The 27194-nt window shown below is 50.2% G+C and overlaps 1 protein-coding gene across 14 annotated transcripts in view; it reads right to left on the bottom strand.

Moving 5' to 3' along the window:
* The window catches only part of col7a1l (collagen type VII alpha 1-like), a 33859-nt gene that overhangs the window by 4593 nt on the left and 2072 nt on the right, over positions 1 to 27194 (bottom strand). For 3 of the 14 annotated variants that reach the window (XM_061807320.1, XM_061807319.1, XM_061807317.1), the window contains exons 2-84: positions 26872 to 26912; positions 23503 to 23571; positions 21219 to 21431; positions 19514 to 19694; positions 19285 to 19444; positions 18108 to 18201; positions 17276 to 17449; positions 16993 to 17159; positions 16787 to 16916; positions 16602 to 16718; positions 16370 to 16525; positions 15928 to 16044; positions 15693 to 15839; positions 15503 to 15622; positions 15285 to 15443; positions 14868 to 15200; positions 14651 to 14788; positions 13643 to 13789; positions 13439 to 13558; positions 12959 to 13105; positions 12670 to 12882; positions 12450 to 12589; positions 12245 to 12368; positions 12025 to 12168; positions 11751 to 11950; positions 11612 to 11686; positions 11523 to 11540; positions 11422 to 11445; positions 11293 to 11358; positions 11092 to 11172; positions 10980 to 11006; positions 10868 to 10912; positions 10708 to 10782; positions 10568 to 10636; positions 10465 to 10491; positions 10350 to 10403; positions 10206 to 10259; positions 10034 to 10093; positions 9888 to 9968; positions 9719 to 9754; positions 9565 to 9609; positions 9031 to 9102; positions 8889 to 8921; positions 8340 to 8411; positions 8203 to 8262; positions 8095 to 8130; positions 7939 to 8019; positions 7773 to 7865; positions 7652 to 7696; positions 7503 to 7565; positions 7367 to 7402; positions 7161 to 7187; positions 6961 to 6996; positions 6819 to 6872; positions 6694 to 6732; positions 6562 to 6615; positions 6409 to 6462; positions 6229 to 6294; positions 6105 to 6149; positions 5996 to 6031; positions 5892 to 5918; positions 5750 to 5821; positions 5621 to 5683; positions 5525 to 5542; positions 5410 to 5445; positions 5294 to 5332; positions 5193 to 5228; positions 4966 to 5115; positions 4811 to 4891; positions 4548 to 4739; positions 4386 to 4484; positions 4263 to 4307; positions 3905 to 3973; positions 2873 to 2914; positions 2573 to 2782; positions 2462 to 2497; positions 1222 to 1248; positions 1083 to 1142; positions 716 to 841; positions 558 to 629; positions 343 to 378; positions 220 to 279; positions 90 to 134 (exon numbers count right to left, since the gene is read on the bottom strand). In XM_061807320.1, coding sequence (XP_061663304.1) covers positions 90 to 134; positions 220 to 279; positions 343 to 378; positions 558 to 629; positions 716 to 841; positions 1083 to 1142; positions 1222 to 1248; positions 2462 to 2497; positions 2573 to 2782; positions 2873 to 2914; positions 3905 to 3973; positions 4263 to 4307; positions 4386 to 4484; positions 4548 to 4739; positions 4811 to 4891; positions 4966 to 5115; positions 5193 to 5228; positions 5294 to 5332; positions 5410 to 5445; positions 5525 to 5542; positions 5621 to 5683; positions 5750 to 5821; positions 5892 to 5918; positions 5996 to 6031; positions 6105 to 6149; positions 6229 to 6294; positions 6409 to 6462; positions 6562 to 6615; positions 6694 to 6732; positions 6819 to 6872; positions 6961 to 6996; positions 7161 to 7187; positions 7367 to 7402; positions 7503 to 7565; positions 7652 to 7696; positions 7773 to 7865; positions 7939 to 8019; positions 8095 to 8130; positions 8203 to 8262; positions 8340 to 8411; positions 8889 to 8921; positions 9031 to 9102; positions 9565 to 9609; positions 9719 to 9754; positions 9888 to 9968; positions 10034 to 10093; positions 10206 to 10259; positions 10350 to 10403; positions 10465 to 10491; positions 10568 to 10636; positions 10708 to 10782; positions 10868 to 10912; positions 10980 to 11006; positions 11092 to 11172; positions 11293 to 11358; positions 11422 to 11445; positions 11523 to 11540; positions 11612 to 11686; positions 11751 to 11950; positions 12025 to 12168; positions 12245 to 12368; positions 12450 to 12589; positions 12670 to 12882; positions 12959 to 13105; positions 13439 to 13558; positions 13643 to 13789; positions 14651 to 14788; positions 14868 to 15200; positions 15285 to 15443; positions 15503 to 15622; positions 15693 to 15839; positions 15928 to 16044; positions 16370 to 16525; positions 16602 to 16718; positions 16787 to 16916; positions 16993 to 17159; positions 17276 to 17449; positions 18108 to 18201; positions 19285 to 19444; positions 19514 to 19694; positions 21219 to 21297 — 6987 coding nt within the window. In that variant the 5' untranslated portion in view covers positions 21298 to 21431; positions 23503 to 23571; positions 26872 to 26912. Of the gene's footprint in view, positions 1 to 89; positions 135 to 219; positions 280 to 342; positions 484 to 557; positions 630 to 715; positions 842 to 1082; positions 1143 to 1221; positions 1249 to 2461; positions 2498 to 2572; positions 2783 to 2872; positions 2915 to 3904; positions 3974 to 4262; positions 4308 to 4385; positions 4485 to 4547; positions 4740 to 4810; positions 4892 to 4965; positions 5116 to 5192; positions 5229 to 5293; positions 5333 to 5409; positions 5446 to 5524; positions 5543 to 5620; positions 5684 to 5749; positions 5822 to 5891; positions 5919 to 5995; positions 6032 to 6104; positions 6150 to 6228; positions 6295 to 6408; positions 6463 to 6561; positions 6616 to 6693; positions 6733 to 6818; positions 6873 to 6960; positions 6997 to 7160; positions 7188 to 7366; positions 7403 to 7502; positions 7566 to 7651; positions 7697 to 7772; positions 7866 to 7938; positions 8020 to 8094; positions 8131 to 8202; positions 8263 to 8339; positions 8412 to 8888; positions 8922 to 9030; positions 9103 to 9564; positions 9610 to 9718; positions 9755 to 9887; positions 9969 to 10033; positions 10094 to 10205; positions 10260 to 10349; positions 10404 to 10464; positions 10492 to 10567; positions 10637 to 10707; positions 10783 to 10867; positions 10913 to 10979; positions 11007 to 11091; positions 11173 to 11292; positions 11359 to 11421; positions 11446 to 11522; positions 11541 to 11611; positions 11687 to 11750; positions 11951 to 12024; positions 12169 to 12244; positions 12369 to 12449; positions 12590 to 12669; positions 12883 to 12958; positions 13106 to 13438; positions 13559 to 13642; positions 13790 to 14650; positions 14789 to 14867; positions 15201 to 15284; positions 15444 to 15502; positions 15623 to 15692; positions 15840 to 15927; positions 16045 to 16369; positions 16526 to 16601; positions 16719 to 16786; positions 16917 to 16992; positions 17160 to 17275; positions 17450 to 18107; positions 18202 to 19284; positions 19445 to 19513; positions 19721 to 21218; positions 22406 to 23502; positions 23572 to 26871; positions 26913 to 27194 lie in introns of those variants that run through there. The other 11 variants (XM_061807322.1, XM_061807325.1, XM_061807326.1 and 8 more) reach the window with 11 other exon arrangements.

Below are 27194 nucleotides of genomic sequence, written 5' to 3'. Positions count from 1 at the left end.
GGGTGTCGATTATTTTCAAAGTTTCACATTCGTGGAAAGCAAGCAAATGAGAAGCCTGGGAAAAAAAAGAAAGAAAAAGAGGCGCTCACGGCAAGTCCCGGGCTTCCCGCCGCACCCGGGGCCCCTTTCTCGCCCTGCAATTGAAGTCGTGAGCGACGTCGGCAGCGACTCATCGTCGGTGACGGCGACGTTGAGTCACGAAATGAGAAACCAAATCACCGTTTTTCCAGGGAACCCGTTCAACCCCCGAGGGCCCGGCTCTCCCGGGACGCTCTCACCCTAGGGCGGACACCCGCATTTTAGCGATTGCTGTTGACGTCTTCCTCGTCGAAACCGAGTTACCTTTTGGCCTTTTGGTCCGGGCCCGCCGGGCGATCCCTGGATCACAAAAGAATCACGTCATCAGAAGTCCGCCGGAAGTCACGCTTCGACACTTTGCTCCGAAAGGCTTTCGGGGGAACTGGAAAAGTCACCCTCGGCTCTCTCGGTTGTTGCAAATTAAAGTCGGAAGGTGTAAATCTAAGCTCCTAACGGGCATAAAACGTAGACGCGCTTACGTCAGGTCCCGGCGCCCCCGGGGGTCCCGCACCTCCCGGTGTTCCATTTTTGCCCCTTTTCCCTCGGTCGCCCTGCATCGACACAAACGCACAGCGAACACCTCGTGCATCGTTTTCAAAGGTGGGGGGGGGGGGGGGGACACGACTTGCCGTCCTACCTCTCGGCCGGGCCGGCCGGGGTCCCCCCGGGGTCCCCTGACGCCCGGGGACCCCCCCGCGCCCGGGCTCCCGTGGATTCCTTGGATTCCCTGCGCGCCCGGCGGCCCCGCCTCTCCCGGTTCGCCCTGAGTTGATGAAAAGCAACTCGCTTTTATCTTGGAACGCAGACGCTTGTTTTTCCATAACAGGTTATGATTCAGGTGCCAAATGCGTGAGAATAACAACTTTCCAATTATGTGCAAAGTCCCTCAGCTAATTAAAAACTAAAATAGAGATGAGACTCAAATTCAATCAGCGTGGAAGTGATTATGTTGTAAAAAAATAAAATAAAAAAATCCCCCCATTCCTCCCAACGAGGCTTGTCACCTTGTTGCCGGGCGGCCCGGCTTGACCCTCGGGCCCTCGGTGGCCGGTGCCCGGCTCTCCCTGCGCACAGCGCTTCAATGACAATCGTGCCGGGCGGATAGAATCGTCAACGGCGTCCGTACGAGCGTGTCGAGCGCACCTTTTGTCCTTTCTCTCCGACGTCCCCCTGCGGGCAGAAAGCCGAGCACGGGAAAGTCAAACAGCACCTTGACGTCGTTCAAATTGGCCAACGCGAAGGGAGCGGACGCACTCGTCGCCGCTCTTCAACAAGGGGAATTATTCATGCGAGCGCTTCATTAAATCGAGCCGGCATCAAACGAGCGGGAAGGCCGGACGGCAGCCCAGCGGTTCCCCCCGGCTCTGACGCAACGCGGCCAACGTGGGCGAGGGGCGTCGACGACGCGTTTGGGGACGCTTGCGCGCGACTTTGTGTGCAACTTTTAGGGATGCTCAACAACATTTGTCACTGCGAGGATGAATTGAATTTTTTGTTGGTCCCTTAAAATAAACATCTTGAGGCGATATAATCCCACACGGCTGGGGCGGAGCTGGGACGCTCATTTTTATACGTAACAGATGACTTTGGGCCTGACCATATGTATTTGGGACAAAAATATGAAACTGAGGATAAAGCATATTTGGACACACAAAGTTGACATCCCAAAACGATATACTGTACATTCTTCCAAGGATGATGTCTTACTTTGCAACGCTTGGGTTGCAATCACGTGATTATCGCCGCCATTAGCTAGCTAGCAAGGCGTTGCAGACATCTCCATGGCAACGTCCACAGAGTCATGTGTAAGCGGCGAGCGGCGGATGTTTTCTGCCTACTTTAATCCACTCAATGTCGCCAAAACTAGATATGTACAGAAGATTAAACTCTGTGAAGATATCGATCCGTATTCTGTCCAAAACGACGTACTTTCAAAGGATCTGACTTCCCTGAAGTAGAATATCCGGACACTAGAAATCGTACCGCTTACAAAATGATCAGAACAGACTTTCAAATAACCTTGTGTTACTCGAGTTCCGTTCAGCTGTGTCGTATATTTGCGAGCCACTTTTCTCGCCGTTTTTTTCGATAACGTCATTGCATCTTCTACTTCAGGCAATCCAACCTTTGGAACACAGAAAAATCGCTTCCCAATGTCTCTGTTTCCGCGATTTCCACATCACAAAAATCTGGCGTGATGACGATGGACAGCTGACTGCAACAATGGCGGTCAAGTACCCGGATGAACAAGGGGGACGTCCCGTGCAACCCAACCATATTATATAACAAACCCGCCGTGTAGATGTCAAAAGCACGCCAGATCGGAGCCGAATCGTGTTGAATTATTAAGTTTTGTCGCCACAAAAGTTTGAAGTTTCTTTACCTTGGGCCCCCGCCTTCCATCCTCTCCTGGTTGTCCCTTGAAAAAGAAAGACAAGAACAATTGAGCGGGTTTCGGAGAACGCAGCATCTGAGCACGTGCGGCTGCCAATACCTTGAGGGGCAAAAGGTCAGCATGGGCGCACGGGTGACGGCGGCCATCTCCTTCCTCGCCCGCTCTCTCCATTTCAGCCCTCCTCCTCCTCAACTCCCAGTCGCCACTCCACTCCCCATCATCATCGTCGTCGTCGTCGTCACCCTCTCCTTGTGCACTCGACGACGCCCTCTGGACCCGTCGCCGGAGTCCCCCTCCGGCGTCCCCCCTCTAAAGTCGGGATTGATGGAAACTCGGATCAGTTTCCATCCACGCACGCGTACGCCAGCGCCACCACCTGGCTGATTCCAAAAACCTTACCTTTGAGTCGGGCCGGTTCCACTCGCTACCGACTGGAGGTACCTGCCGAGCGCCCCCACCACCACCACCACCCCACCCCAAACGTTGGTGAGCACACGTCTAACCCGATAACGATAAGAAGAAAAGAAGCAGGAGGCTTTTACGGTTCTATTTTTCATATTGAAAATTTTCACCAGTGACAATCGAGGAGTAATTTACAAAAGTGACATCCATGTTTCAATAAATTAAAAAGTACACCAAAAAAGTAAGAAGGAGTGACGTTCTTTTTTTCATTTATTTGAGGTTTATCTTTATAAATAAGTTGCAGGCCGTGACGTCCAAGGCTCTCCTCTCCGCCTTATTTGCATTTTCACTCTTGTTGCCGTGTTCCCTTAAGAACCGTGAACAACGCTTGCTCGCTCGCTCGCTCAGTGATTAAGAGATGTCCTGTTTCAAAGATAAAGAGAAAGAGAGAGAGAGAAAAAATAGATATATATTTGTGCAGTTGTCGCATTAAAGCGCGCTCACTCCCGATCAGGCAAGCGTTCCGTCATGCTGCGGGGGGGTTTCATGCTTTCAAGCATTCCGGAGGTTAAAACGACGGGAATTGTTGCACTGGTGAAAATTTTTTGGAGCTTTCTGCGTCCCGAGACGTGCGACGGCGTGCATGCGACGCGTACGCGCGGGGTTTGACTCAATCCGAATCGGGAGTGCACCTCATCCGTTTCCCGCGTGACGATGGGGGGGGACGGCGGCGACACCTCGTCCTGTTTGTGGCATCAAACAAAACAAAAATAAAGTTACAAAAAGCAAAACCTTGGCTTGCTCATTGTAGCGAGACACCGATCATCATTCATCATATCATTAAAAAGTGAAGTCGATTTAAGTCTGCGGGCTGCGAGGACTGCCCGAGAATGATTTAGGACGTAGGTGTGCAATTAATCCGCCGCTCCTCGGGGCCGACGCCATTAAAGCGGCGCCCGACGGGCTCGTTAACGAGAAGGCGTCCGCGTGCCACCCCGCCGTCACTCAGCTCCGAATGAGGCCGCCTACCTCTCGCTGGTGATCTCGGGTCTCCTCGTGCTGCTCCTCATCATCCTCCTCCTCTGGCCGCTCGCTCGTCTGCGATATCGCCGTTGGACATTTGGGGAGGTGACAAGCGACAGTGAGAGAGGACATTTGTCCAAATGTCTGTTTTCTAATTTCATGACGTTGCCTTTGCCAAGATTCGACTTTTTTTGTGTGTGAAAAGAAGTATTGAAAATGGATGAAGTCTGACAAGGTTAAAAAAAGTAAAAGATGGGGATTTTTTTTTTTTTTATTTATGCAACTTAAACTTAAACAACGGGAATTGTGGGGAGTATACTTTTTTTTTTGTGAGTGTGACGCGAGCATACTCGGTTTCATTTACCAGCCGATGCGTCTCCCTGGCGTGCCGGCCTTTATTTCCTCTGCCCTGCTCGACGTGCACACGAGAAGTTCAGTCGTCAATCATCCGGAATTTTCAACTGGCGCGCGTACTTCTGACATTTACCTTCCCGCGTTCCCTGTTGTGCTTCTTTTGTCCTGCGCTTTTCCTCCCTTGAGAAAGCGCGGCCGGCCGGACGACGTCGCCCGGACGGGCGTAAATTGTCTGACGACACAAATGGACGCTTAAAATACTGCAACAAAAACTCGCAGTTGTTGAACAACGTACCTGGTTTGAAGTGGAACTAACAGCTGAGTCGATTCGAGTCAGATTGCTGATTTGAGTCAGGTTGCTGACTTGAGTCGTATTGGTTCCGTCCAACGTTGTTCCATTGACTTTCTTCTCCTTGGACGTCCCCTCAAGCTTCTTTTCCTGCGGTGTCCGTAACGTTGGACCCTCTGTAGTTTCATTCCAAAAGTCCTTCAAGTGGAGGAAAATACTGTGAGCGCACGTTTGTGCACTTTGCGTCCGTTGGGCGGACAGTCGCTCACGGGCCGGGTCGGTCGATCCAACTCCAAATCCTCGGTGGCGTCCGCTCGCGGCTGAGGGGCCACTTCGAGCTTGAGCGCGCTCTGCGGAGATGACGCCAGCGGATGTAAAGAACCGCTGCCGCGGTACAGGAACGCCGCAAGCTGAGTGCACGTACCGTGTATTGGGTTATGGCGTTGGACGTTCGTGTGCCTTCATTTCCCGAGTCTGCGTTTTGCGGGATTTTCTTGGCGCCCGCGAGCACGTGAAGGAGTTCCTCGATGCCGCCCTGCAGCAGCCTGTCGATCAAAACCTTCAACAGGGGCAGCTGCGAAACAAGAAAAACACATATTGGGCCCGGCAAAGACCAAGAAGAAGAATCTGCGGTCCGGGCCGCGGACGCACCTTGATGCCGTAAGTTTCAAACATGGCTTCGATGTCCTGAAGAAGAAGAAAAGCGCAATCACGTCGCCGTACAACCGGCAAGAACACAAAATGGAATTTACCTTCATCTGCAGTGATTTCCCAGCGGCTCCAGCGTCACCCTGCGGAAGGAAAAGGCTTCGTCAATGAGCACTCGTGCACTCGCATTAAATCTCCACCAGACCGCGACCGACGCTACCTTTTCCCCTTTCACGCCAACGTCTCCTTTGTCTCCCTGAAGACGAAATTCCAGCTCGCAAATTAGCTTCCGTATCGATTTACTCTTTGAAATAAAGCCTCATTTTCCACGTTACCTTCATTCCCGGAGAGCCCTGAACACACACAAACACGTAAGAGACAAGAGGAGGGCGATATTGGAAGGTAGAACGGGCACCAAGCGGGAGACTCACAGTCGCTCCTGGAGGTCCCATGGGCACGGGGAAGGCTCGGCGGATTTCGTCGATGGTGGCGCCCTGTCAACGAACACCCTCAAGTCGCTGCAAAAAGCGGCGGGCGGTGATTTTATTTTATTTTTTTACCTCCGCGGTGACGAGGACCTGCTTGCCGGGCAAACCCGGAGGTCCCGCTTCTCCCTTGCTGCCATCTTTACCCTGAAACGCGACAAACGGCATCCATTTTTTCTTTTTTCTCCATTTCCATCTTTAACTTTCAAACTCTTACGTTTGCCCCCGTGTCTCCTTTCTCTCCCTGCAATGAGAGAAAAGATTTGAATTACCACACAACAAGAACAACAAAATTAAATTGTTTGTGATCTATTTTAGGACCTTTTGGCCTTCTTCGCCTTTTTGTCCTCCGTCTCCCTGCGAAAAAGAAACAAATCAAACCGAGCTGGCACAACCAACCAAGCGCCGGCACGTCCTTCGTGTTCCTCACGTCTTTGCCCGCGAGTCCACGCTTGCCGTCGACGCCGGCCCGCCCCTGGAAAGCAGAGAGAAGGATGTTTGAGCGCAAACAATATTCCCGGGGGACAAATCTAGGATTATTATAATGGCTTCACCGGCGCCCCCGGCAATCCCGGCATGCCGGCGATCCCCATCCGACCTTGCTCGCCTCTCTCGCCTTTCTATTAAAAGCACAAACACGAAGCATTCCTCCAAAATCTTTTCTTCTGTTTTTTTTTTTTTTTTTTTTTTTTTGGGGGGGGGGGGGGGGGGTTGTGGTGGTGGGGTTCACTTACTGAGCCAGCCTCTCCCTTTGGTCCCTGCTCCCCCTGCACCTCCAACACAAATGACTAAAGTGGGTAGAAAAGTGGATGCGTGTGTGTGTGTGTGTGGTGTGTGTGTGTGTGTGTGTGTGTGGTGTGTGTGTGTGAATAAGACGTTTACGCAACCTTTAGGCCGGGTTCTCCTGGCGTACAGTTGAGCCCGTTTTCTCCGGAACCAGGCTGGACACAAAATCACGCATGAGCGCAAACGGCAGTTAAACATAGAACAATCCAGTTTTAAGAAAGTTTTACACCGACCGGAGAGGATCCTGGTAGTCCGGGTTTACCCTCAGGACCCTGTGAAAGGATGGAAGATTTGAAGTCAGAAGGCGAGCGTACTCATTTTCACTCGAGCCCCTGAAGAGCGCTGGGAGTGGGCTCACTCTCGGTCCGGGAAGGCCGCTTTCTCCTCTTGAACCCGGCTCACCGGGCTCGCCCTGAAAGAAACAAGTTCAGTGGTTGCACAGGCGACCGGAAAAATCCCCTTGGGGAAAATAAAATACAATGTGATATTGATAAAGCCACCTTGATCACTCTGGTGAAGATATTGTCTCCTGCTGCCTGGCAAAAAAAAAAAAAAAAAAAAAAAAAAAAATGGATTGAGTGTGTTCATTTGCCGTCGGTTGCGTTATTGTCTCGACTTTTACGAGCGCTGCCGCAATAAACGGGCCGGTTAAACATGAGTGGACTGATGAGAAGCTGTCACATATGAAAGGTTTGTTTACTTGCGTTCCCGGAGGTCCAGGTTTTCCCTTCGGTGACGACAGAAGACGCAGAGGAGAGGAAAAAATAAAAAGCGTTCAATCGCATGGAAAGGCCGTCGGAAATAGAAGGCGCGGTCGCACAATGGAGGCAAAGACAAAAGATATCGGAATAGCAATCGTGGCGACAAAGCCAAGGGAGGCCGCGGCGTGAATGCGAGCGCACGCACCGGTTCGCCTTTGTCGCCTTTTTCTCCGTCACGCCCCTGCGAGGACCCAAACAAACAAACAAAAAAAAAAAAATCATTTCAAATAATCACCGACAATGAGAAAAGGCTTTCCGATTTGAACTGCAGAAGATCTTACAGTCAGGCCACTGGTCCCGAGATCTCCTTTCTCCCCGGGTTGGCCCGGCAGTCCTAGCGGGCCCTGAGCAAACAATAATAGCATTTTTTTTGACTGCAACATTCATATTCGCATCATATTGCAGCAGAGACGGATGTAAAATATCGTACCCGTATCCCTTGCTGGCCAGATGCTCCCTGCGAGCCTGGCTCCCCCTGCGAAAGACAAAAGAACTCGCTGAACACGGCAAGACAGCGCGTCGCAATGTCGCCAGGCCGGCCGCGGCGGCACCTTGAGCCCTGGTTCTCCTTTCGGCCCGACTTCGCCCTGCACACGAGGTCGACACTCGTCACGTTGCAGTTGAAGAAGGAAGACAGAGACGTGCTGGATTTGGATGTTGTGGGGGGGGCGCTGGGCTTGTACGGGGACTGCGGCAACCTCAAGCGGCTTTACTTACATCTTTACCTCTTAATCCCGCTTCTCCAGGATTTCCGGGTGAGCCCGCGTCGCCCTTGTCGCCTTTGGTGCCGTCCTGGCCCTGCGAAATCCAAACGATTTGGATTATGATTCCGATGTAGCGCACGCAGCTTTGCAGTTGCCATTTTTCCGTTACCCTTGGTCCCGGTTTTCCGGATAAACCGACATTTCCCTGGGGATGACAGCAAAAGATGAATACGTATAAATTTGGTGGATGATTTAGATTCAGGATTTCGAGACTCACCCGCTCGCCGTTTTCTCCCTTTGGTCCCCCCTGTCCCGGAATCCCAAAACCCGGACTTCCCTGAACACACGCAAGCAATTCAACTCCATCTGAGCGCTCCCAGCGTGTCCATTTTTGTACTTTTTAACTTATCCGACCTTTTCTCCTTTGTCTCCTCGCACGCCCTTCGTCCCGGGAGGGCCGGCGGGACCGGTCGGACCGCCGTCTCCCTGCGGGGACGGCAAACGTGACGCATGAGTCGGCGAGCGGCTCCGGAGAGGGTCGCGCTCGCTGAGTCATTCAGTGCAAGTGCAAAAAAAAGCTAATGAGAGAAACTCTTAATTGTGTTTGATTGGCGGGCCCAGAGGAGAGGAAAGAGCGCGTTGGCTGACTTATGTTTTACATCTCTACACCGAATATTAGTTCTGCCTTCAACTTGTTGTGGGTTCTAGTTCTCCCGGTCAGGCTGCACGTGATGTTGTTCCTACCGCCTTCATGGACATAAACAACTGTCTTGTTTTGTCTCTCTCACTTTCTGATCGCAAGACTTGTACCTTTTCCTCTCTTTTTTTTTTCTTTTTGTAATAAAAGTCAATAAAGACAAGATTGTCTCCTTGCTTGTGCTGTCGGAAAAACAATTTTTCCAAAATAATAATCACTTCCCGGTCGACTGATGGCTTTCGCCTTGATAGCGGCGAAGTACTCACCCGGACGCCCTTTTTGCCTGCCGGACCGATAACCTGTTATAAAGGGATGTAAAAAAATAAATAAATATTATAGCAATATATAGCATTGATACTGGACTAATGAGCAGCCCCCCCACCACCCAAAATGAAAAAAATTGCTTACACCCTTGGCAGCGTCTCCGGGGGCTCCTCTCGGACCTTCGTCTCCCTTTAAGCCGATTGGTCCCGTCGGTCCCTGCAAGAAGTCGCACAATTCAAGGGTTGATTTCTTTTTACCCAAAACAAAATGGAAAAAAAAAAAAAAGGAGCAATGTTGGACCTTTGCGAAGCACGTTTAAATCAATTCATCTGACGCAATTGCTTATCTGCGCTTTTTCAATAAGCTTTAAATAAAGAGCGCGTCGAAACAAACGGGCAGATAGCATCTTTGTGGCGGGGGGGGGTGTTGAGGTGAGTGAGGTGAAATTATTAAAATCGGTGACGCGGGACAAAATACGGGCGTCCATTGAAGCTTTGAGGATTTGGCCGACACCTCGCGCGCAATCGCCGGCATCTCATTTAAGCGACGGCGTCCACGGCTGTGACAATAACGTCCGCCACGACTTTCCGCTCCAATTGTTTCCGTCGTGTCTCGGCCTTTTCAGTCAGATGGAAATTGCAATTTGTCTGCAGAAGCAACAAAACAAATCACGCTCACCGTTGGTCCTTGTGGCCCGGCGGGTCCCCTTTCTCCTTGTTGCCCCTAAAAAAAAAAAAAAAAAAAAAAAAAAAAAAAAGTTTGCTCATTTGAGACACGTTGCCTCGGCAACACTGATTAGGACTTTGGTTTTTTTCCCATCGTCGGGACTCACCTTGTCCCCTTGCTCGCCTTTGAATCCCTTTTTCCCCTGCACAAAAAAAAAAAAAAAAAAAAAGCCACAAATGAATTCTTCCGTGGTTAATTATTGAATTAATCTGGTTGGCATTCACCGCTATTGTGGGTAAAACATGAAAGGAGGCCGTCGATGGAGACATACAGACCCGAGGCCCGATGGCTCCTTGGGCGCCTTGTTCTCCAAGTTCACCCTTCGGGCCGACCGGTCCCGCTACGCCCACGTTTCCCTGTTAAAATAAAAATAATAATAACAATAATAAGTGCAGACACGAGGTACCAAATCTCGGCTTACCTTCTCTCCCGGCTCTCCGCGAAGTCCTTGAGTGCCGTGGAAGCCCAGTCCGCTTTCACCCTGCAAGAGTCTTCCTTGAGCGAGGGATTTTTTTCATTTTTTTTTTTTTTTTTTTAATTACAAAGACATTTTGAGAGGACGATCGGGAAGATCATTTTATCGATGCAGTCACCTTCTCTCCTTTGACGCCGGGTACGCCGATTGGTCCAGGCAGGCCTGCGATTCCCTTGATGGTTGTGGGCGCCATAAAAAGATATTTATATATGCTATATATACATATTTTTTTAAATGTAATCCCAATTCTACCTGCACTTACAATACTCCCATCTGCTCCGGTGTCCCCCTTCGACCCCGGCTTCCCACGTAAGCCCTTCCGAGATGGACAAATGTTAAACGCGTCCCGCGAGAGGAACGGCAGAATTGTTACGTACTTTTTCTCCAGGCTCTCCGCGATCGCCCTTCAAATAAAACCACAAGACGGGATGAATAAGGACGTAGAAAACATCCAGTGAGGACGTGTCATCGTTTCATTACCTTGACCGAGATTCCCGGTGGTCCCGGTGGGCCGGGCAGACCCGGGACCCCGACATCTCCAGGAGGCCCCTGGAGACGTGATCATTATTTCATGCGTCGTTTGGGGGAAAACCCCCAAAACCTCTGAGCCAGGGACTCACCAAGGATCCCGGTTCTCCTTTTTTCCCGGGGATGACGTTCGCATCCGGGGCTGCTATCACATAACCGGGTTCTCCCTGCGAGCACACACGGAATACACGTTGTTGTTATTTCCTTATCATCATCTTTCCAGATGTCCATGAAAGCAATCCGAAACCGTACTCTCTCCCCTCGCTGGCCTTTGGGACCGGGAACGCCTTGAGGACCCTGTCGTCACATAATTAGTCGTCGTGATTGAAATAAACACGTCTCATTGTCCTCATTTCGGTTTTACCGTTTCGCCCGCCACGCCTGGCACGCCCTGAAAAATAAAGGAGACGTCACGCATACAAACCCGCAACACTCGTTAATACAATCTACGTTGCTGCTCTTCGGGATTAACCGACCCGCTGGCCAGCGGAACCCGGCGGTCCCGTTCTCCCGGGGCGGCCGGGCAGTCCGGGAACACCGTCTGTTCCGGGAGGTCCCTGTCAAAGTAAAGCAAAATGGCCAACGCGTCAACACAACGACGTGGCCCAACACAGTTACGGCTAAATCCATCCGGATCTCGTTTGGCCGCTGAACGTGTGCATGTTTTTTTTTTTTACCTTTTCGCCCTTCTCTCCTTTGGAAGAAGTGAAGGGATCGTACTGTCCGGGAGTTTGTCGGAATCGCTGCACAAACGGCAATTGTTTAAAAAAAAATGGCTCAAAATAAAATATTGGACTCAAACTTACCAGCCCTCCGTCCGAACCGTGGCCCTGAAAGAGTGACGTCCATTGTGGATTATATTCCGTGCAATTATTGTTGAAGTACACGACGACGGATTCAAACTCACCCTGTCTCCTTTCTGTCCCTGAGAAAAGACACAGGAAGACAATTTGATTGCATTGATGATAACTTTTGTTTGAAATGCGGTCAGCCTACCTTGACGCATCGGCAGGGGGGCTGAGGTTCCGCCGCCTCCTTCGGGTCGTCAGTCGGCGTGTCCATCTGAGTCAACTAAAAATGAAGGGCGAGGGTTTAAAGTGGAGTTCAGCACAGTTGCTCAAATTTCTCCCTTTACCTCCTCATGTTCATAATCGCGCAGCTTGAACTCGGAGAGGAGCTCCTCGCCGCACACGCTCGCGACGAACTCTCTCTCGACGGACGCAAAGTCGTCGAAGGTCGGCGAGTAGAAGACGTTTTTGTACCTGGCGGGGGCCGCGATCCGACTCAACTCCTGCAGGTCGGCGTTGGCGACGCCCACCGCCAGGACGCTGACGCCTACGGAAAACATATGCGTTCAAATTGAGGAGGAAATCACCCCCATACCCCGCGCTAGCGGACCTTTGACCAACCTAGAGCGCGCGCGATCCTGGACGGTGGCTCCACATCGTCATGAGCCCTGCCGTCTGTTATCAGCACCAGAACATGGGCCACGTCCTGCCTCATCCCCACAGACTCCTGGAAGGTTTCCCGCAGGACGTAGCTGAGGCCCTTTCCTGGGTTTAGACGGGAACAAAAGTTCAAGAAATGAGATTCCCGCTCAAGTGCGGTTGCGTTTCACGGCTTACAAACCGGTCTTGGTGTTGCCCCCTCCGTAGCGCAGGCCCCTCAGCGCCGTCAGGACGGCGTTCCGCTCTTTGTGATCGTTGAGTTGGAATTCAATTCGAGGCTCGTCGCTGAAATGGACGACGGCAATCTGAGAGACGGGGGAGAGAATTTCGGTTTTATTATGCCAATAATTCCCCGCTGCTGGGCCGAACGGCGTCCGGACGCGCACTTGTGCGCCCTCGGGCCCGATGACCGGGAAGTGGGCGACCACCCGAAATATGAAGTCCTTCATCTTTTCGAAGTTGTTGGCGCCCACGCTGGACGACTCGTCCACCAGGAACACAACGTCCACTCTGCTCTGGCTGCAATCTGGCAAAAACGCAAACGTGCGCGTCGGCAAAGGTCTGCAACGGGAGAATTGCAATGGAAAAAAAAAAATAATAAAACACCTGCTCGTGACGGAGCTGTCGTCACTCCGCTGGGTGTGGTCAACTGGGGCGAGGCGACGACGGGATGACTCGGGGTCTCCTCGCCGGTGTCATTCGGCGGAACGACAACGGGGCGTTTGGTGCTTCCCGTGGGCGTCCGAAGGGTGGCGGTGCCGCCAACTGTGGTGTGAGGCGCGGCGGTTGCCGGCTGAGGCCTCGCAGGTTGCGGCGCCGCTGAGGTGAACGCAAGCAAAACGATGGACCGTTTGGATCGTGGATTTCGGAGAAAGGCGCCGTGAGCCCTCCTTACCGATCCTCTGGTAAACGGTGCTGATGGGGCCTTCCACTTCCCCGTACAAAGGCCGAATGGAGAAAATATAAGTTCTGCCGTACAGGAGATCGCCGACTTTAAAGGAGGTGAAAGTGTGGCCCAGCTGCTCTTTTTTAGTCTCAAACACTGAAACAAAACACGGACATAATTTCACATTTGCCAGGAGCAAATTGCTTTACCATTGACTTTTCTGGCCAAATACAGACAAAGACAATGAAATGTGAATAAAAACAATATGAGTGCGCTTCCCTTCAACCACTTAAGAGCACTTACGCTATGACTCAAAACGTGCAGAACAATAACATGACACACTCGTCATAGCCGCGTCAAACTCCAGGGTACGATTCGGATATTGAGTCAGAGTAAACTGCGACAAAGCGGGATGACGACGATTAAGGAACAACACGCGAGGAAGAGTACAGTAAAGTCAGATGCGGGCGCGACATCGGCGCTCCGGACCTGAGATGTGGCGCCAGCTGAGAAGGTACCCGGAGGCACCCGCCATTCGGTTCCAGCTCAGAACAGTGCTGCTGTCCGTGGTGTTCCGAGCCGTGAATCCCGTCACTTTTGGGAGGTCCGCTGAATACCAATCGCAGAGAGAAAAGTCAAAAGGCCGTCGTGGTCGTGAGCTCGCATTCAGAATATTCTCCTGGGATGACCCACTTGTTCGTGCAGTGACCAGGACAGAACTTCCCTCCCGGCTGCCCGCCATGGGGGACACCTGGACCTTGTAGGCCGAGCCCTCGAGTAGGTTCTTGATAGTGAATGTTGTCACACCAGCCGGTACCACATGGGACTTTTCTTCTCCCCCTAGTGGAGGAAAAAGGTAGTAAAACATTTTTAGATACGAGTGTCATTCCTATAAACATTATAAAATAGATATTGTCATGAAAAATACATATAACATTATTCACTTCAATGTCTGTATGAAAAAATAAATAATCAGCGGAGAGCACGTCATCCATGCGCAAAGTGTCATTCGACATCCGAGTGGTCGCCATATTGGCTGCATCTCCTGCCCGTGACGTCACCCTGGACATTCGCCATTGAAAACACGCTGGTCCTCCTACTATGGGAGACGAACACGCCCCTTCTGACATGGAAGCTCTTTTCGAAGAAGAGAACATCACACAACAGAGTAAAGTTTATTGTTTCGAGCCATATTTAGATGATATGCGGATCATGGCCAAACCACCTCCCCGCCCGAAGTGCTCGTCCTTTGCACCTGTGCAATCCATTTTTCACGATGAAGCGGATCTTTTGGAAAAGTATGAAGAGCGAATCCATCCTCCCGAGTGTTCAAGCAATACGACAAGCCGGCATTTTGGCTAACACAAAGGAACAAGTAGCTACGTTCCAGCAGGTAAAACTAGTATAAACAGACGAGACCGCTTGAGTTCTGTATGTCACTTCCGGCTTCTTCTCGAAAAAAAAATAAAATAAAATAAAAAAACCCTCGAGAGGATTTTCATGTCGGGAGTTACAAAAAGGCATACACGTCAAAATCTGGGTCCATACTGGCTGCTGTTTTTTCATTAATAACATACTAAAAATCATGCATTTCATGACAGTGGACCGCAACATATCCTTGTAAAAGTGTGTGTGTGTGGGGGCAGCAGGCAGTCCACATGAATACACTTTCCAGGGTCATAAATGGAAGCAGAATCTCACCCTTGAAGTGGATCCAGGAGATCTTGTACCCGGTTGCAGCAGGCGTTTGTTTCCAGGAGAGAGTGACAGAGTTGACGCCGGTGTCCACAATCTTGACTTCCCTCACCAGCTGAGATGCGTCGGAGTCCGAGGCAGCGGCTAAGGAATTTGAAACGTACAAAACGATACTTTGTCAAACTGCGACAGAAAGCCTTACGAACATGCGACTGTTCACCACCTGTGACTTGAGTTAAGGAGATTTCTGGTCCCTCCGTGTTGCCGTATAGCGCACGGACTGTGATCGTGTAGGCGGACCGCGGCTTCAGGTCGGCGATCCGATAGACGAGAACGCTGCGGTCCAAGTAGCGCGACTGGGGGCTGCCGTGGTCTGCGGACGTCGAGGGCCACATGCGTGACAAAACCCGGGCAGGAACAGGAGAGGAAACGTGAAAATTACCAGCGTTCCAGGTGAGTTTGTACTCAGTGGCGCCGACGATTGGGCTCCACCGCACATCGATGGAGGCGTCGGTGTAGGACGTCACCTCAAAGCTGGAGACGTAACCTAAAGGAGCTGAGAATGAATGAGAAGAAAAGGTCAGCGTCCATCTTTTATAACTCGGGTAACGTCGCATCCATCTCACAGACGACTACTGACACGTTCGGAAGGTGGCGGTGATTCCGGGCCCGACCACCGATCCAAAGAGCACGTAGAGCGTCAGCGCGTACTCCGTGTCGTGAGCGACGTTCTTCAGCTGGTACTCGGTGGTGCTGCCGTTCAGCGCCAACTGCCTGGGGCGATCCCGTCCCGCAAATTCTGAGGAAGGACGACACCGTCAGCGGACGCTCCCGCCGGGACCAGAACCTCCGACGCACCTGCCGTGGGTCCCCAGGCCAGCCGGTACCCCGTGGCCCCCGACACGCTGTTCCACGTGATGACGGCGCTGTTGGTGCTCACAGCCGACACCTTCAGGGTTTGCACCGCGCTGCTTTCCACTGACACGGACGACGACATCGGGTCACGAAAAAGAAAATAGAATCCATCGCGCCTGGACTCTTTCCTTACATGTGTTGACTTTGGCGGATGTGACAGGCCCCTCTACGTCTCCAAAGACGGGGTTCATGGCGACGGTGTACTCGGCACCCGCGTGGAGGCCCTGGATCATGTAGAAGTCGAAGGCATCCCTCAGGTTGATGTTCTCGATGTGGCCGTCTGAAACGCGCGGGAAGTGACGAAAAAAAAAAAAAAAAAAAATCAAATAGAAGTCGGCATCTTGCGGTCGGGGTCAAGGCCGCGTTACCCGGCGACGCCCACGTGAGACGAAATCCCGTCGCGCCTTTCACTGGAGTCCACTTGACCTGCACGGTGTCGGTGGTTGCATTTTGGACCAGCAGCTCTTCAATTGCGACCAGCTTTACTAACGCGCACAAAACACATCCAAACAAAATGTGAAAATCTGCAAAAAATAAATATATGGTCACGTGACATGGAGCTTTTCAAGAATCCTACACACAACCTGGAAAAACCTGACAAATTAAAGCGCTGTTATGGAACAACACTACCCTCTTGTGGACATGATGGCGTACTACAACTGAGGTGTGCTTCATTTAAAAACAAAGTCACTACATCTCATTTAACGTTACAGTAGTTTTTACATTTTGATCATATGAAAGGAGAATATGAGCCTGTGCAGGTGTCCATCAAAAGTCACATTGTAAAAATAATCCCGTCAATCGACTTACATGTCCTTCCCTCAATGGAAACGGGTTCACTGGGCCCCTGCGGGTACAGCGCATAAATACTGACGCTGTAGGTTTTGTCCTCCTCCAGGCTGTCGATGACGTGAGAGGAGACGTCTCCCGGCAGCAGCTGCTCGTACGCCGAGCCCGGTCGGTTGGCTGCGTTTGAGAAAGCGGGACAACTTCCGTCGGGACACGAAAAACGGAGCGCCGGTGACGTCCGCGTGTACCGTACATCTCGGGATGACGATCTTGAAGCCGTCCAGCTTCTTCAGCGGGGGCGTCCAGCCCAGACGTAAGGAGAAAAGACCCTCTTCGATAACTCGGAAATTTAACACTTGAGGAAGCGGCGCTGAAAGACAAGAGTGCTCAGGTTAGAGGAGTAAAACGACGTTCGGGGGCTGTTCGCAGCGCGTTTACTCGTCTGGGCAGTGGTGGTCACGGACTCTCCGATGAGACTGGGATAGACGGCGTACACAGTCAGGGAATACGATGTTTTGGGGTCCAGCTCTGCCACCACGACCGTTGTCACGTCCGCTTTGAGGTCAATCTCGCAGCAAAGAGAGCAGACGGCAGAGTGAGCGATCACCTTTTCCGTATTTGTGCAACTTTTGCAGCCGCCTCACCTGTCTCTGCTGCGGGTGAACGGGTCGTCCCACGGAGCCAGCCAGAGGGACGACCAGGAGTCGGTAGCCCGCGACGTCCCCCGTGGCCGCCGTCCACGTCAGCCTGAGGGAGCCGTAGGCCAGCTCGCTCACCTGCAGGTCTTTGGGACCCGTGATGGGCTCGATGACTGGACGCATCAAATAGATTTAAAAAAAAAAAAAAAAAAAAAACATTCAATTTGAACTTTATTAGACAGGCCAATGAGATTAAGTCTTTTTGTGACAATACGCATGCCCCACTCACCGGGCTGCAGCTTTTTGACGGGCCGCGGCGGTTCGGAGGCGGTGAAACACACGCGACGGGACAATTTGGGGAGGGCCGCCTCCAGCAGGGGGAAGTCGGCGCCCATCAAGAGGTGCTCCTCGTACGGATGGGACACCGTCATCCTCAGCTCGGCCTCGTCGGCCCCCCTCACGCCTGCGCACAAGAAGCGTGGCCGTCAAGATATATTTTTTTTTTGCGCTACCTACCGTGCACCACTGGGGGGAGCTGTGGCATTTGCAATCGCCTCTCTGTTGTCCCGTTGTCTGCGCACCAGACCTTTGGTTGGTCGAGAAATACCAATGAAACTGCAGTTGCTGCAAGATGACTCGGGCAACATGCTTTAAAATGTTTATTATTTCACTTGGAGGTTAACAGAATTCTTTTCTTTGATTCATTTGCCTTGTGCCACTGATTCCTGAAAGCAAAACATGTATGTGCACATGCAGAGCGTGTTTGTATTGCTGTGCTTGTTATCTGGACGAAACGTCCGCTGAATAATGGCAGCAATTAGAGTGCGACTGGGTAATGAGCAGTAATTATTGCAGCGTTCACAGCGGGGGGGTCAGATGCGCGCGAGGTCGTGCAAAGCGACTTGGGGGAGGCAAGCGGAGTCCATCCTTTGAATGAATCCCTGACTTTTTCAACTACACACGTCGGCAATCAGAATCTCGCACCATCGCGCAACTCAATGACCCGCAAATGCACAGGACGCGAGTTTCTCGCACCGGCGTGAACACAGCGGCCGTCCGGATGAAATTAGGGGGAGGCCGCCGCAGTGGGGATGTTGAAGGAATTCACAATGGCGACTCACCGACCGCATAGAGCGAAATCCCGTTGTCGGCGACTTCTTTGGCCGCGGCGTCAAGCGGGTCGTCCGATGGTCCGTTTGTTATTAAAATGGCCACCTGAGGAGAAAGCGGAAGGCTGAAAAGCTTGTTTACAGTGGTGCCCCGAGGAAAAAAGTGTTGTTTATTCCATGACCAAATCTGTACACAATATGGAACATTTTTTGAAAAGAGAGAAATAGCACTCAATAATATTGTAGTTCTTGAAAACGTGCAGTTGTCACAAAATCCAAGAACAGTTTTCATATTTTTTGTCCTCACTTACCTTCAGTAATATTAGTCTTTCGTCACAGAGGATAAAGAACATGTGCCTGTGAATATTGTTATCCTATCCTCTGTGTGTTGCTCCACCATTTGTGTTCAACGATGCATTACGACATGGTGAAACTTGATTCTTATTGTGGCGATTTTGCACTATTAACAAAAAGCTACAGGCACTTTCCAAAGACGACGTTACATGCTGACTAGGTTTGATTTTCAGATTCTACATTCTACAGTTCAAACATTTGCACAGTTGTGTAGCTAAATAATGAACGCGACTATGTTTGCTTTAAAAAAAAAAAAGAATAATTTGAACACAGCATCATGCTCACTAAAGCCCCCCCCACACAGATTTGTTCATGGTTTAATTCATAATTGAATTTATAATTGAATAAATCAAGCAAATAGAACAAGCGAGAGGCGCGACTGCGACCGAGACTAGCTATCGGCTCATTAATAAAAATTAAGCGAAGTTCACAAAAAGTTCATGAAAGAAGACAAAAGGGGTGGGGGGGGAGAGGAGGTGGCATCAATATGAGATTGGAGCTGCTGCTCGCATGCGCCCTGCCGCTACAAATTCAATAGATCAGCCTAATCCTCTCGCCGCTGCCTTCCAACGGCAAGTGCAAAATTATTCACACGCACACTCGCAAGATAGCGAGCTGATGGGAATGCTAACCGCTAGCGCTGATAGCGAAGGAAAATACTTCCCATTTTATCCCTTGACAAGTTGTCGTCTGGCGCAGGTGGCTGACTGGAATGCACTTTTATTTTTATTCCACAAAATTGGAAAAGAGGCCAATCACAAGCCTCCTTTACCAGGAAAAAAAAAAGTGATTTTGCGCATGCACTTGCACCACCTGACCAAAGTATCGGCGGTACCTTGGGTGCGAGGTCTCGGCTGATCGCGGCGCTGAAAACCTGGTCCACGAGAAACTGGAGGGCGGCGCCCGTCTTCCTGGCTCCGCCCTCGTAGGGAAGGACCCTGACGGCTCCGAGCACCTCCTCCGGGGAGCCGTAGTCGGTCAAAGCGATGCGCATCCTGGAAGCCCGACAGGAAGTGAGGCGGAGACGCAAACCCGAGATGCGCTCGCGCGTCGTCGCCTTTTACCTGGGGACGTTCCCGAAGACGGTGACTCCGAAGCGGACGCCCTCGGATACCGCGGGGCCGTCCTGGAAGGCGGAGATCATCGCCGAGATGAAGTCTTTCACCGCGGAGAAGCCGCTGGCGCCCACGCTCCGCGACGCATCCACCAGGAAGACGACGTCTGCCTGCGCCACCGTCCTGCACGCTGCCGTACGTCGGGCAATTAGCGACCTTACCAAAAACACAACTTTTGAAACTGAAATTCCGAAGCACGCGTTGAATAGGGAAACTATTTCCAATGGTCCAATTGAAATATTAAAGCACTGCATTAGTTTTACAAAAACACTTTTTAAAGTGCACAAAGTGTCCAGTGTCGTAGTATCAGAGCATTTTTCTTAAAGGATGAGAAGAAGTTTGACTCCAAACGTACAACAATAGAGATACGGCTATCAGTATCAGTGCATCCATGGTTAAGATAAATGCCTGATCAAAAATGGGATTTTGTGTCGTCCGAAACAAACGACAAAATGTGGGAAAATACAACCGATATTCATTTAACAGAACAAAATGCCTTTTTTAAAAATTCAATGGCATAAAACGTCCCCGGGGGTCAGAAGGGGTATTATTCAAAGGGTAACTGCTGAATATCCCAATAACTTAATATTCCCTCTCGTCACTAGATGGCAGTCTTGCCTCATCAGGCTTTGCAGGCTGGCGTCCCGGCAGCAAGCGCCACAAACTCCCATGAATGCTTAATGAGACACAAGTCGGCCTGGAACGAGCATCGGTATTCTGAGCACTCCGCCAGTAAAAACCTGACCACAGCAATGAGGAACGCCTGGAATATTAAGGTAAACACAACCCGCAGAACGCGCGCTCAGGCCGCCTCCTCGCGCGCCCTGAGCAAATCCAGATCCTGCAATCAGACACCGGTCTGGCACAATGTTCCACCACGTTGGGAATGTTTTTAATTTCACAAAACGTTGTCATTGCGTTGGACAACCAAACAATTAAGCGGATTGCAAACTCTCAGGTGTATGAAAGATATAATTCAGCATCTAATTAAAGCCTTTTCAGGACTTTGACACCCGTTGGAGACTATAATTACCCACATTTCGCCGCCGTCTAGCAGAAACCTTATGTCTAAATAGAGTCACAAATCGATATTACCGATCCATCCCCACCATTACTTCTTAGCATTAATAACTCATTTAAAGCATTGAAAATAGCTGGACAAAAAAACAACACCTCTTGAAGGGTCAAGCATCACCTGTATTGTAAAAGCGCACTTCTGACTTTGCTCCGCGGGAGCCGTGCGGCATTGCGTCACCTCAAGATTGAAAGTCTAGAAGTTTTCTTGAAAACGTGAAAATAGCTTAGGTACATTCTAGAACGACGGAACATAATTTCCATTCATTTCCGACAATAAAAGTCGTCCACTTATTTCGTTGACTGCATCATTCAATGGCTCTAAAATGTTCGACAAAGAGTTTGGGGAGACGTTTTCCTCCATTTTAATTCACGTTGTTTATGGAAGGTTTTTGTTGATGCGGATTTCGCTCGATTAGCAACAATCACTACGTTACGCATTCGCTTGGAAGGAGCACAAACAATCCCACCCGTCGTCTTTCCATTCCGACAGGGCAAGGGGACGACGTCACAATTCCGCCACCTTGTGGTCAAGTGGAATGAACGCCACCCGACTGACGCAGGAAGCACGACGTCATACCTTCAGCTCGCGCCGCGACGCTCGGCCATGCGAGGCAAAGCGACAGGAGAAGGACGCAAACGGAAGAGCGACCCATCATCGGCTTTTCCCGGTCGCGGTCCCGCTGGGCCCGCGGCGATTAGCCGCTCCTCCTCCCGCTGCCGACTCGCCTCACAAATCCCCTTCCAGGACGGCGCTCCGGGATCATCAATTCCAGCTCCTCTTTTCTCTTATCTGAGACAGGGAAAGTCAAAGAGAGATAAAACGTGAGCAGACATTTTTTAAGGTTAGCGTTTAACGTGCTGAGACTTTTTTTTTTTTTTTTTTACCTTTTTTTAGACGCGACAAATGCAAATCGCTCACCATTTATCACAATTGAACTAATCACCGCGAGAATGGAATATTCAAACGTTGCTTGTCGGGTTTCAACTGTCACGTTTTGCCTTGTAAATAGTTTTACAGCACATTCAAACATTAGCATAAAGGTATAAAGTCTCAAAACGCATTTTTTTTTTTAAATTGCCTAATACTCGGCCAGCTATCAGAGACGCTTACAGCGCCGCCTAAACAAACACGACGGTGGGAATTTATGACGGCGATCATCCAAACGGGGCCGTCTCGACTCAAGCCGTGGTTTCGATTCACGCCGGGCCATCTTCAGAATTGACGTTTCCCCTTTTGCTGATGAGGACGTTCGATGACGATCACGCGCTCCTCGGGAAATCATGCATATTTAAAGGAAGTGGCTTTTCTGTTGCGAATGAAAACGAGACGACGCGCGCCGTCGCGTCGGCCGGGCTGCGACCGACTGACGGCTTCGTTATTTCGGGGGAAGGCAAGCGTACGCGCGAGCATGACAAATCTAAAAGAACAGGCAACAAAGCGCGACGTGTATTTTTTTTTTTTTTTCAACTGGACGATGTCGTCTGCAACTAACTGATTGACTGCCAGCTGTTTTCAAAGCAATTTCATACATTGACAGCCATTTTTGTTCATCTATTCAAAATTTGCAAAGACCCAAAGAGATGCAACACTGCCATCTAGAGGGATTTGTGAGTCATACATCGTTTTCAAAACCAGAATTTTGTAAGATCCGTTTTCACGCCGATGCTGGGACAAACGTAGTACATGTCATGTTAAAAACACTTCAGCAGGTTTACAGACTCTAAATGCGCATTTGAAAGGTGTTTTGGTGAAATTACAACAAACTACGGCGAGAACAGGAAATGTCCAAGCTCAAGGAATGCAATTACCAAAAATGTCTTCGGCTGCAGAGGGGGAGGCAATAAACAAGCATGTCCCAACACTCGAGTGGCTGTCTTTGTGGGTCTGCATTGGCCAATGAACATAAGCGTAAAAGTGCCATAAAAAGCGATGGGTCTCATTGCTGGGAGGGGTTGGGGGCATTCCGCGAAATTTCTCGCCGTGTCTTGACCACCTGGCTGAAGGCCGGATGACATTTACGGCCCACGCGAGCCCGAACGGGCCAGTTGGGCGCACGCGGCAACACACTTCACCGCCTCCTCGCATACCAATGCAGATATGTCTCTGCATGTATCTGATAAGCGCCGAGAGAAGCCGGTCAGCTGCGGAGTTTTTTTTTTTTTTTTTTTTTGTAAATTTTTTTTATGAATGACAGCCAGTATACGCTGAAATATGCAGCAATATGCTGCAATCATTTTTCTTTGCAGGCGTTATTAGTGCCTGAGCCCAGACGGTCGCAATCAAAAACACTGCAATGCCTCATATTAACAACACGCGGGCACAACACTTGCATTTATCACCCTCCCACCCCGCCCCCGAGAAGATAAAACAATATTACAAAATGAACTTCACTGACTCGCTTGGTGTTATCTGCTTTTTTCTCGCTCTCTCTCTCTCTCTTTCTTTCTCACTGTCGGCGTGCCCTGCAATTGTAGCTGCACGTCAGCTCTTTCTACATAATGGCATTTTCCACCTCGCCACCTCTCGGAATGGATTATCCCCGCGAGACGGTTACCGCACCCCCCCCCCTCCCCCCAAAATGGCACACAAGACGTCGTAATTCAGGTTTTTTAAAGCCAAAAGGAAAGTTTGCGGGTGCAGCCGAGCAACATAGGCAACAGAAAAATAATAATACTAATAATTGTTTGCATTAGTGCACGCATGCAAGACGTGTCCGTGCATCCTACCCGTACATAATCACAAAAACAGAACAGAACGATCTGGAACCGTGCGCCGGTTGTACCAGATTAACACTCGGCTTGTTAAATCAGGACATTAAAGCGCTGTAAAGTTAATGGATTTTGAAGGGCCGTCTACTCACCGCTCGGCTCAAGTTGATCAGAATTATCCAGGTGACTTACAAACAGGGAGGGCGGGGGTGCGGGGGGCCCTAAAACACAAAAATAAAATAATAAAATGCAAGTCGGGGAAATCACTCGGGATGCTCAAAATGTGTGTCTGAGAGGAGGAGGTAGCTGCGTGTGAATGAATGAATGAATGAATGACACTTGGATTTTTTGGGGGGGAGGAGGGGGGGGGGCTTGGCTAATACGCAAAGAACATTTGGGATAGACGGGGTGGGGGCTGCCGCAACCTGCTGCCTTCTGAGGAAAAAGCGGGGCTGATTTACGACACTTGGAGGGAAAAAAGGCCGGAATCAAAATCCCATTTTACAAGCGTCGCCTTTTGGTTTGTGGTTTATTGGGGTCGGGAAAAAGGTCAAGTCGGGAGGAATGCGGTGACCACTTTAACGGGCTCTCCGGCCAGCTGTGAGCGCCCACATGCTTTTCGGACTCAAAAGACGCCGCCGAGCCACAAGTATGTTGCCGTGTCGTCATACGTTGACACCCAGCGGGCGCCGTTAACTCTGAAAACAAAACTTTTGTACGCAAACCAAAATGTGGTCGACGTCTGAAGTAAGCACGCGCGCTGCGGGCCGCCCCTCCGCTGACCTTTCGCACATCAAACGAGCGGCCGAAGAGGACGAGCGAGGCATCCCGGACCGCTTGCGCCGAAGCGTCAAAGGGGAAGTCAGGCGGCCGCAGTTTGCCTCCGGGGCGTGTTCGTCTTCGCCTCCCCCCGGGAGTCGCGATGAGGCTTTTAAAGCCAGCGTGAAAAGCGTCTCTCCAAACACTTTGTGGAGCTTTTGTCTCGACAAGAGCAACAATGAAAGGCACTGAAAAAACAACCAGCATGGAGACTTTTTTTCGTCATGACGTCACAACGGGTTCTTTGATGGTTTGCAGCCCGTTAAGTGCGAGATTGCGGCAGTGAAGCCAGCTGAAGCGACGCTTTGGCACGGAGTGAACAATTTTTCAAAGAAGAAGCTTCAAGGTGTTCATTAGCATTCCCAGTTGAAGTTTGTCAAAGTCAACAGAAAGCAAAGATCATTACGAGCCGTGTTGAAAAATGAAAACGCCGCTAGCTTAGTGCAAAACGCCATAGATGGCACGGTGGTACAACCCTTTAAGCAATTTGAAAACGTGGAGTAACACATATAGACGGCCAATTAAGCAATCCAGAAGAATATTAAAAATAATATTTATGCATCCATCCAGCCATTTTCTTTGCCGCTCATCCTCATGAGAGAGTGCTGGAGCCTTTCCCAGCTGTCAACGGGCAGGAGGCGGGGTACACCCTGAACTGGTTGCCAGTCAATCGCCGGGCGCATCGAGACGGACAGCAGTCGTACTCACAATCACACATGGGGGCAATTTAGAGTGTCCAATTCATGTTGCATGTATTTTTATCATCAGCAAAAAAAAAAAAAAAAAAAAGTGAAGCAGTTCATTTACAGTGTGCACCGGTTGACTGAAGGAGCACAATGTGGGGCTAAAAAAATGTCTGTATATTCTATTTTTTTTTTTTTTTTTTTTTTTTTTTTTACACGGGTGGGCAAGGAATCAATTATGCACCCAAGTTGGGATACCAGAGATGTAGAAGTCATTTGCTCGAAAAGGTCCACAGGATGCTCGCTCACGTGTTACATCATTCATAAAATCGTTCTTCTTGCAAGTAATTCATGCTGACCGCCATCTTGGACAACACAAACAGAACGAGCGTGTGAGTACCACCTTAAAACTGATTATCGTTCACAACCTTCTTACAAACATGCAATAAGCGCAGGGAAAACTTTGTCACGTCGCGACGTGACAAAGTTCTCTCTGGCTCAATTATCGGCGGCCGCACTTGAGGCTGCAGGTGTGCGCGGATGCGAGAGCTGCGGCGTTGGGGTATATTCACACGACGGGAGGCGGGGGATATTAACCACTAATAGCGCCGTTGACTCCGAGCGGATCCGCGTTCAAGCCCCGGAGCACACGCGCGAGTGCGCTCAGTCCCTTGGCGACAAGAGGTGGCGGTGCAGTTTTGATTAAATTCACGCTGCGGGCTAACGTGAACGCAATCGTGTGCATCGGGAGGCGAGGGAAACAAAACAAAACAAAACAAAAAAAAGACAAAGGAGGAGGCGGACAAAAATGAGCAAAAAAACCAAAAAAAAGACAAAGGAGGAGGCGGACAAAAATGAGCAAAAAAACAAAAAAAAGTGCAATAAATCTGAAAAGCCACAGGGAGTTGAGGATGAAGGGTGTGAGAGTTTGCAGGCTTAAGAGTGGGCGGTGCGCTGGGAATGCACACGGCAGGCAACAGATGATTGCCATTGGTTACGGACAGAAGAAACCAATGTAAAACACTGCAACCAAAGATGCAGGACGGGGAAAAGTATTGGGACGCGGTGTCGACCTACCGCGTGTATGAGGACAGAAAACGCCAGTCAACGCATCTCAGTACAACATTACCGTACTGCGGTCTAGTACCTAAAAGGGTGCAACTTCCCACGGCCTGTCCAAGCAATTTAAATTCTATTAAGCAGCAGCAAGCGTCACTGGGCTTTCCGCCCAATGGCGGCTCCTCAAGAGGTGACGACAAAGTTGACGAATGTTGGCTCGGGGTCCTGCGTATGATTCTGAACGTGCCGGCCAAACACATGTAAACCGTGCAGCCGGGCCGTACAACTTGTGTTTTTCTCTCCTCCCGGTTCTGCCGTGATAAATTCACTTAATTAGCCGTCTGCGACTGTGACGCGAGCTGTCATGGCAACGGGAGGCAAAACAGAGAGGTCGCGCCGGCGAGGCTCGCGTTTTAGACCCGAGCGGAGGATTGAGACGCAGCCGAGAGAATTAGTCACAAGCGTGTGTCCAATTACCGCTCCCGAGCCGACAAAAGAATCTCCAAATAATGAACGAAAGCGCTTTGGCTCAGTAAACCCCGTCAACGCGACGAAAAACAAAACAAAATGTATACCGTTGGATTTTACATGAGAATGTTCTGGAACATTACAAAAGAGCGCGGCCGGCAATCTGCTCCAAAACGTGAATAGCACTTAAGTGTTCCCGTAAAATGAGGGGGAAAATTCGACACACCCCGGCGAAGCCTTGTTAATACGCTGAACTAAGTGAACGATTAAAACATTCAACAAGTACGTCGAATGAGGCTTGAAAATGGTGGAAAATCTGCGACAACGAGGCGCTCTAAGGGGCCGCGCCGGCTGTCAAACGCTTTTTAAAAATACATTTCGGCTTGCTCTTAAACCCTTTGCCCGTGACATGCGGACACTCGTGGCCGACAACGAGGCGCTCTAAACAAATCTTGAGTTTGAACTCCAAATGTTCTACGTCAAAATACTTACAAAATATTACGCCACCATTTTGCTCCTCGAGGGTTGTCCGCCTGTAACACACAAACAATGCCATGATGTATAAATGATGTGTGTGCTCATTCAAAACTAATCATGTGGCAAGTAGGATATCATACACAATAATAAGATTATTATTAAATTAATTAACCTGTGTGAATCAACACAAATTTCACACAAAATTAAGTCTGAGCAACTTGCCTTCTAGACTTGAGACTTACTGCACTAATCGACCCTCAGAATTGCTTTTTTTTTTTTTCTTTCTAACATTAATGCAATGCAAGTAATTTACATTTTTTCCTTCTGTCAGTCAGTCA

Source organism: Syngnathoides biaculeatus, chromosome 20 (genome assembly GCF_019802595.1).
Source record: "Syngnathoides biaculeatus isolate LvHL_M chromosome 20, ASM1980259v1, whole genome shotgun sequence".
NCBI lineage: Eukaryota > Metazoa > Chordata > Actinopteri > Syngnathiformes > Syngnathidae > Syngnathoides > Syngnathoides biaculeatus.
This window is presented reverse-complemented; position numbering and strand designations above follow the sequence as displayed.